The sequence below is a fragment of the Python bivittatus genome, unplaced genomic scaffold, assembly GCF_059951505.1.
Source record: "Python bivittatus isolate LINGU-HERP-01145 unplaced genomic scaffold, Pbiv_v1 ctg000440_np1212, whole genome shotgun sequence".
Taxonomy (NCBI): Eukaryota; Metazoa; Chordata; class Lepidosauria; order Squamata; family Pythonidae; genus Python; species Python bivittatus.
In genome coordinates, this window is record NW_028277063.1 from 3,061,147 (window position 1) to 3,069,932 (window position 8,786).

General features: G+C 40.2%; 1 protein-coding gene across 1 annotated transcript; it reads left to right on the top strand.

The window, feature by feature from the left end:
• The first annotated feature begins 2,029 nt into the window (after positions 1-2,029).
• Positions 2,030-8,716, top strand: RPL18 (ribosomal protein L18). Its single transcript, XM_007423016.4, has 7 exons — positions 2,030-2,105; positions 4,623-4,709; positions 5,323-5,430; positions 5,799-5,897; positions 6,622-6,745; positions 6,859-6,928; positions 8,578-8,716. The coding sequence occupies exons 1-7, from the start codon at positions 2,103-2,105 to the stop codon at positions 8,651-8,653; spliced, it is 567 nt and encodes a 188-aa protein (XP_007423078.1). The 5' UTR covers positions 2,030-2,102; the 3' UTR covers positions 8,654-8,716.
• Positions 8,717-8,786: the final 70 nt, after the last annotated feature.

Genomic DNA, 8,786 nt, shown 5'->3' on the forward strand with positions numbered 1-8,786 from the left:
AAGTTATTTTTTCATCACCATTGTAACTGTGAATGGTCGCTAAATGAGGACTACCTGTATACATATAAAAGCATTAAAACCAAAAATAGATCTGCTGAAAGCAATTTAAAAGACTTTGCAGCTTTTCTAGAAACAATGAGCCATTTATCACTCCAAAGGAAAACATATTCCAGAAAACATATTCCACACTTTGGGAGCAATATAAAAGTTTTCTTTTATACCTGATTAACAGGCCTCTATGAGTAAAAGGGCACTATGATAGATTCTTCTTGTGTATTACTTAATGTATTAACAGCCTCATAACGTGGTAATTTTATTTTGTGTGCACCCATAATTATGTGCAGTACAAATTAAAAATACCTCAATAATATTGATACATTACATTGCTAGTAAAACATCCAAAATTCATACAACAATTATAGTATAAGATCACAACTAAAATATATAAACTTAGTAACCTGGCGGGCCCATCACAGTAATAACTATCCTTAAAACCTATTACCTAATGCAGTGTTTCTCAACCACAGAAGCTTTAAGAAGTGTGAACTTCAACTCCCAGAATTCCCCAGCCAGTATGAACTCCCAGAATTCCCCAGCCAGTATGGGGAATTCTCAGAGTTGAAATCTACTCATCTTAAAGTTGCTGAGGTTGAGAAACACTGACCTAATGTATTAGCATAAAAGTAAGGTCGCATTTGGTAACTGACACTACCCTTTGGCACTATCTGAATTCACAGTCAAGTCATTCCAGGTGGTAAATAAATCTTTTATTTACAGAAGTCAGCCGTGAATGCACGTAAACAACACTGAGCACCTACGGAAAGGTATATTGTCAATACACAACAGAAATTAGGCATGTTCAGGTCAGCTGTTGAACAGGCATCTGCTGACTAACAACTCTTCTTAAAGGCCTAATACCCATATACCACCAGTACTCATTAAACCAGTGTTGTCCAAATTTGGCCACTTTAAGATGAGTGGACTTCAACTCCCAGAATCCCCCAGCCAGCCATGCTGGCTGGGGAATTCTGGGAGTTGAAGTCCACTTATCTTAAAGTGGCCAAGTTTGGACAACACTGCATTAAACCAAATGCTGGTAGAAAGGTTGTGGGTATTATGGGCCCTGTTGTAAAGAATCAACATTGAAAGAAGGGCAGATGGCTGTGTCTGATGAATGCGCTTCTGCCCACTTTCTTATATGGAAGTGACAGGTGGGTATATTAGGAGAAACATAAAAGTAAGTCGAATGCAAGGTGAATGAGGTCCGTAAGAAGAGTATGTGACAAGAAGAGATGGGAGCCAGAATGAGTGAATGCTGAATGAATGTGGACTAAATACAAAAGGAGTACACTGAAGTGGTTTGGTGGTGATAAAAAAGACCATGAATGAGGATCAAATTGGAAAAATAAATTTTTGAAGGAGAGAAAAGAGAAGACCAAGGCCATCGTGGTGGATACTCTGAAAAATGCAGGAGTCTGATAACATCTTTTTAGACTAACAAAATGTAATTTTAATTTATTTGTTTGAAAAATCATTCTGATTTTTGGCTACAGTTGACTAACATTGCAAGTGTCCTCTTGCAATGAAAATACAGAAAACAGAAATAACTAGATTTAACTATTTCTCTTTCTTTTTCTTACTACATGCCTTAATTGGTGTGTGTGTGTTACTATAGCTTCTCTTTTTTTCTGTTTTTTTGCATTAAGTTGCTTTCCCAAAATGGAATAGCACGATATGCATGTATGTTCATCCCACAGAGTTTGAGTGGAGGCAACAATATCACGTTGATCGGTCACTATTTCAGCAAAACCCTGCGTAACTAAGTTGTATCCAATGTTCAACTGTATCGCTCCAACGAGATGTAGTAAATATACTGTTTTCAAAAATTAATTACACAATTAACCCGGAACTTTAGTTTCTCGACAAAGGAATGTCACTCTACTTCTGCTTTACGTCTACGTGCACTTTCAGTCTTAGAATCACCATAGAGAGGCAAAGTTCCCCGTTTCCCTTTCCCGGTCTCATCCTTTCTTTCCCATAGTTCTTCGCGCGTCTGCGGCCTCTTCCGGTCCCTTTTTTATTCCGGCGCTGCCGACGCCACCATGGTGAGTGTTGAGAGGGAAGGGCGGCAGGGGTGTTGAATCGGTTGTAATCCTCTCCGGGGAGGCGGCCTGGAGAGCATATTGTGTTGTGCTGGTAACGGGGGAAACTTAACAAGTCCTGGGGGCCCATGATTGTACCCCGACTCTAGGGAGACGTGTCCGCAGAGGGCGGTTGTTGTTGCAGGATGGAACTCGGGCCTAAGAAAGTTCTGAGTTTGAGGGATCTCCTAAAGCTCGGGCGGAGAAAAAGGCCCGAACACGTGTGTGCGCGACAAGCCAGGGATGCATGCTTAAGTTCCACCTAATTACTTTGGTTGTAACGAGGTAACGTTAGATGGAAAACTCTGGGAGTCTTGTGTCACAAAAGTTTGCTTCAGATATCCTCTTAAAGCGTAACATTATTTTTGAAAAGTGTATTTTTGGTGCCATGTGACTATTATTATAAAATCGGTGATTTTAGAATAGAGCACTTCTATTTTTTATGTCATCTGTCTCTTCTTAATTGCTGCTTGGGCAAACTCTGAATGAGAGGCGTACGATTAGTAGATGCCATCCAGTGAGATCTGTTATATACAGTGTAGTAGCAGTAGATAGACTTTTCTGGATACGGGAGTGAACAAAGCAGCAGCAGCAGCATAGGACAAGAGGAAACTCTCGAGAATGAGTTGGTGACTGAACCCAGTGTTGGTACTGAAGAGAGAACAAATGTGGGGAAAGAAGGCATACGGTACTGCAATGGGTCCTTTGGTCATGGGACTTAGATAAATGTGAAGGGTGGTGATGCACAGGGGGAATACTTTAGAGGATACAGTCTGTAATTTGAGAGGAACACAGCTAAAGTTAAAAGATAATTCTCAGTTGAATGGCTTGGAGAGATTGGAAGATGAACTTGTACTCTGAAATGGACTACATTGATTTGGGAGGAAATAGTACCCAAACAGTAACTGACAAGATGCCTCAAGCACTGTTTTAAGCATCAGCACATTGGAAAAATCAAATCAAAAGTCTTCTGTGTTCAGTGACTTGTGAATTAGTTATGCAAAGCTATAGGAACAGTAGTATAATTCTAGCGTTGTTCAGTTTAGTTTATTGTGGTCATCTACTTACCTGTGTGTGCATTCAAGTCAGTTTTTGACTCCTGGTGACTGCCTGGACTAGTCCCTGCAGTTTTCTTGGCAAGATTTGCAGAAATGGTTTGCCATTGCCTCATTCCTAGGGCTGAGAGGGGGTGACTGGCCCATGGTCACCCAGCTGGCTTTGTACCTAAGGCAGGACTAGAACTCATGATCTCCTGGTTTCTATCCTGATGCCTGAACCACTACACCAAATGCAAAGTAAATTAAAAAAAAATAAAATAAAACATGCAATGTTCAAATAGTGAAATTGAACAATAATAAATAGAATGGTGAAACCTAAATGTGAGTAACTAGTTAAAAGAAAATGAAATAAAACTAAAAATAAGTAACCAGCTTGTCTGTGCAAAAAAAAAAGTCCTCTAAAGTCCTCCGCTTTTTGATAAGTTATGGTGAGTTCTGTAGATAGCAAAACAATATTTGGCTCTGTTCAGTAAGACAGAGCTGATTGGTCAGATAGAAATGGGTATAGATAAAATAAATCTGAATGGCCGTGGCATTTGTCTAAAAATGAGGATAACAGCTCCTGATGTGAAACAACATAATAGGGATAGTACAGTACAACATGACTGAATGTCTCTATTGCTGTTGTGCCACATATCATTCTAGTGTATTTTACATATTGTTCACTTGGTTTGTACATACATATCTGATTCAGGTTATACCTTGTCTTTGTAGATTCTCCCATAGAGGGAATGTGGATTTTGTCTAGTCTACAGATGAAAAACTGTACAAGTAGTCCCTAGTTTAAGAATGAGTTCCATTCCCAAGTCAAATTTGTAATGTAAGCCAGAACAGTATTATTGTATAATACTGTATAAGGGGTATTGTGTAATGAACTCAAACCATTGTGTATTTAACTCAAATCATTTTGTATTTAACTCAAATTTTGCTACAATAGGCCTGTTCTTAACTATGGATTGTCTGTAACCCGGCCATTCTTAACTCGAGGACTACCTGTGTCTGAGAGAGAAATTGTCATTAAGATTAACAGTGCAATTTTATAAATGCTTACGCAGAAGATCTTGTAATTATAGGAAAGCAATCTAATATCCTCATAATCTTGAGATTTTTCATACACTGGATATATCCAGTGGATATTATTGTACTGGAGAGTAGGTTATGATATAAACATACCATAAGTCTTGGGGCATTGAGATGTCTGCTATGTCAGGATGAGAGCTCTCCCTGATTATTTGCGGATCCTGCTTAGAATCTAATTAGAGCACTTTGATTTTCCCCAAATTAAACTCCTGTTTGACACAAGGAGTTTATGTAATAAATAGATGCCCAAATATAAAGCAACAAGATATCTCTGTATTTGTCAGGCACAGGGCATATATGAGATATTTCCACTAACCTGAATATTTCTCTTCTTTGTCTCCAGGGAATTGATATTCGCCACAACAAGGACCGTAAGGTTCGGCGTAAGGAGCCCAAGAGTCAAGATATTTATCTTCGCCTCTTAGTCAAGGTGAGAGCCAAGTCTTGCATTTACGTGAAGTGTAAACACGTGGGTGTAGGGTGGGGGAACCTATATTGACAACAACGTATGTGTAAAGGTTCTAGGTGTCATCATTGATCACTAGCTGAATATGAGCCATTTGCATGATATGATTCTCAGTTCCTGGGAATTCATTAGTAATAATCAGGTTTAATTTTAGACTGTTAGCATTCTGTATGAACATAGACTTGAATTTATATTGGTGTATACGGGGCAACCCAGGATATGGCTTATGAAATTAAGTAACTAGCTTTGTCTCCCCTCAAGCCAGCATGGTGCATCTGGCTCCATTGGGTAGACTGGGCAATAAGCTCTTTCATAATGGACCCAGCTATATTAGGAGATAGCGGGCTCTTCTTCGGGGTGATATTTGAGGAAAGGCTAGACTTCTGTTTCATTTGCAAAGGTTTTGTATTGAATAAGGGTAAGCTCTAAAACGCTCTGATTGTAATGAATTTGAGGCTAGTTTCCAGGTACCTTGGGGCAGGGTGAGAGAATAATGCTGGATTATATTTGGAGATTTATTTGGGTGACTGGTTTGTGAGCGTTATCTGGGAATTGGGTTTAATTTCCATCCTCTCAGCTCTACAGATTCCTTGCTCGCCGGACCAATGCCAAATTCAACAAGGTGATACTCAAACGGCTATTCATGAGCCGTACCAACCGGCCTCCATTGTCTGTGTCCCGCTTGGTAAGTGCAGACCCTTCACCTCTGTCACTTTTTTATTTCTTCTTGGTTCTTCAGCTACCCATCAGTTTTAGTTGTCTCTTTGCTTGATGTATGCTCTGTTGTTGCTATCGTTCCTTTCCTGTTAAAGGTTTAAGTGGTGCCACCTCTACTGTGGCTTTGACCAAAGAGTTAAGAAAGAAAAGAAGAACGGAAGTTGATATGAGTTGATGAGCTCAAAAGGAGGGCAGTAGTTATGATCCGCTCCTTGGGAGGGTGGGCTGTAGCTAAAAGCAGTGGATACTTACGCTGGCCGAGGATCAGTGAAACTTCTGCTTATAAGGCAAATTGGTCAGTACAGGCATGTTAACTTGATCACTCCCATTCTCTAGATCCGTAAAATGAAGCTCCAAGGCCGGGAAAACAAAACCGCTGTTGTGGTGGGTACAGTGACGGATGATGTTCGCATCCAGGAAATTCCCAAACTGAAGGTATCCTGACTGGTGGCAGAGCAGCTCCTCTGATGGGAGGAGACATAGAGCAAGGGGACTGATGTCTTGACAGCTCAGATTTCGTAAACTAGAGGAAAGTAATATATGCAGGAATGTACAATAGATATGAACTATATGCAAAAGGTCATAATTGCTTCCAGTGAGTATTTGCAATATCAATTATTGCCCATCTTAAGGGCATCTGAATTGAGTTTTAGTCAGTCATTTGATGAAACCTGTTCAGCTTTGTGGATGAGAGATAGAAGAATGCTTGTTTGTTAGATAAACTGCTATGCTGCTGACTTTGCCTAAACCAGAAGTGCAATTTTTAGAAGTGTTTTATTTTTAATGTTCTGAACCTGCTTCCTGACTACTTATGGAGGGTATAATTAGTCAACTGATTAAAGATATTTGATTCCCAGATATAATAATTGATGTGTAGATGAGATTGCAAATAGAGGTGACCTTAACATTTGCAGGGGTTCAGTTCCAACTAGTTGCTATAATGGAGACAGTCAAAAAAGTGTTCCTTATACATGTGCCATATGTAAAATACTGCAAAATTGTGGATGCATAAAACCCTTTCCTGAGGACAATAGGGTCTGTTTTATATTTTCCAAATGCGGATAATGACCACATGGGTAATGAGGGCTGCCTATGTTTGCTTTTTTAATTGTTGGCTTTGGGGATTCTCACATTGCAAATTGGTTTTTTTCCTCCCCAGATTTGTGCCCTCAGAGTCACACAGGGAGCCCGTCGGCGCATCCTGAAAGCTGGAGGCCAGATCATGACTTTTGACCAGTTAGCCATGGCTGCCCCTAAGGGCCAGGGAACTGTTTTGCTTTCTGGTGAGTCAGGAGAGAACATTATACTTTCAAGAGTTGTGAAGCTTTTATTGGTCTTAGTGTGCTGCTGCTATTTCACCCTGACTGAAAGATCTCTCTGGACTTGCCTTCTGCAGGACCCAGAAAGGCTCGCCAAGTTTATCGGCATTTTGGCAAGGCTCCTGGCACCCCACACAGCCATACTAAGTGAGTATTCCAGACCATTAGGTTTTCTTCTGGGCATTTTGCTCTTACCTTATCTGTCTCTGATTTCCAAAGTCATAGGGTGGTTCAAAAGCTGAATCTGTATATTTACTCATTACTTACTCTTCTGCAATAGCAGCTTTGGTTTCTACATGTACTGCTGGCTTCTCCAGATCTGGCCCGCTCTCTTTCTGACTTCTTGCATGTACCTCCTTTTGAAAGCACTCAAAGGGGGCACACTGCAAAGTGGGTATGGAAAAATAAAAAGTGTCTTCCAAGCCATAAAGCAGCAATGCCTTCTGTAGGGCTGGGCAGAACTATTTCAAATGCTTTCCCTGGTTGCCAGTGTGCGTGTGCCAGCTTTGTGGTACTTCTGGAACTGTCAGTAACACAGCTGTGCGTGCATCACATCCAGGAAAAGCCACTGGATCAGCTGCGTTGAGCATTCTGAAGGGCATGGCTGCTTCAAGGAGGGGCGCTTTGCAAAGCACTATTATCAGGTTTTCAAGGATATGTGACTTGCGTAACATTCCAAGCCCAATAATTGTCCTGGAAAGGTCAGTTAACTTAATGCTCCAGGATGATGGTTTGTAATTGGGAGGGATTTTCAAAGGTTCCCTGAACGATTATACTGGTAAGATTTGTGTAAGTGCACAAGATGACCCTAAAGTACTGGAATGGCATCACAAGTTATTTCTTAGGTCTTGGATATATAAGAGTTATGTTCATCTTCATGACCGTTTCTTTTTACAGTATTAACAATGAGAGATTTGCTCTTAAAAAGGGAACTAGAGAATTAGAGGATTTTTGCCATGTTGATAGAAAAAATAGGGGGCACCAGAGTGGAGAAGTCTGCTTTAAATTCCTGAGAAACCATCAGGTTCTGTAATTTGCAACACTAAATTGCCAGATTAACTAAAGCTATAATTCTCTGCTCACTTTTTGCTTCAGTGAAAAAGTTTGAACTCAGTAGGATTAATACCTGAATAGGCATGCCCAGAACTAAGTTGAAAGAGATATCTTTTGTCTTTCAATCTCATTTTTTTAGACCATCTCAGAAAACAATATTCTTCCAGCTTTGCCAGAAAGTAGGATGGAAACTTGATGATATGTTTACATACATCACTGTTTCTACATTTGTGTATTTTGCAGTAACTTTAAAAAAAGGTGCTTAACGTGAATTGAAGAGCTACGAGTTGAAATTACTTGTTTAATGTAATATGCGAAGGGGATTTTTTCCATGCTTGCCATGTGAAAAAAAAATGGATTGTTCCTTGAAAAATCTGCAGCCATTGAACCATCTCTACCCTTGCCTCCCTGTTTGGGCTGGACATGGATCTAGGCTGCAAGTCTTAAATAATGTTCTGTTATCTATTGGGTGAGTGTTTAGGAATAAGACTTATTGTTGGGATTGGAAGAGTTTTTAAAGACTAAAAATGAAACACTTTGAAAGCAAGAAACTATAGTTACTCGTTTCTCCACTTAAGAGGGAATCCTGTTGGATCAGTGAGCTGAAGAAAAGTGGCTGGAAGCTAAGCCACTTTTTGTGGCTTTTCTGAATTTCAGGATAGTTTTCTGTCTTCTGCATAAATGTGGGATGTAACAATAGACCGTTTGTCTTACTCCCCCCCCCCCAATTTTCCCTTTTCTAGGCCATATGTCCGATCCAAGGGGCGTAAATTTGAACGAGCTCGAGGTCGCCGTGCCAGTCGAGGCTACAAAAACTAGACAGTTTCATGAGAAAGTGAAGGCCAACATGTATGGATTAAAGTTTTTTTTCCCTCAAATTAATACTCTGGCAGTGTCTGCTTGTTCGCTCAGACCCCAGCATGCAAAGGTCTGTTGAATCACAACAGAATCT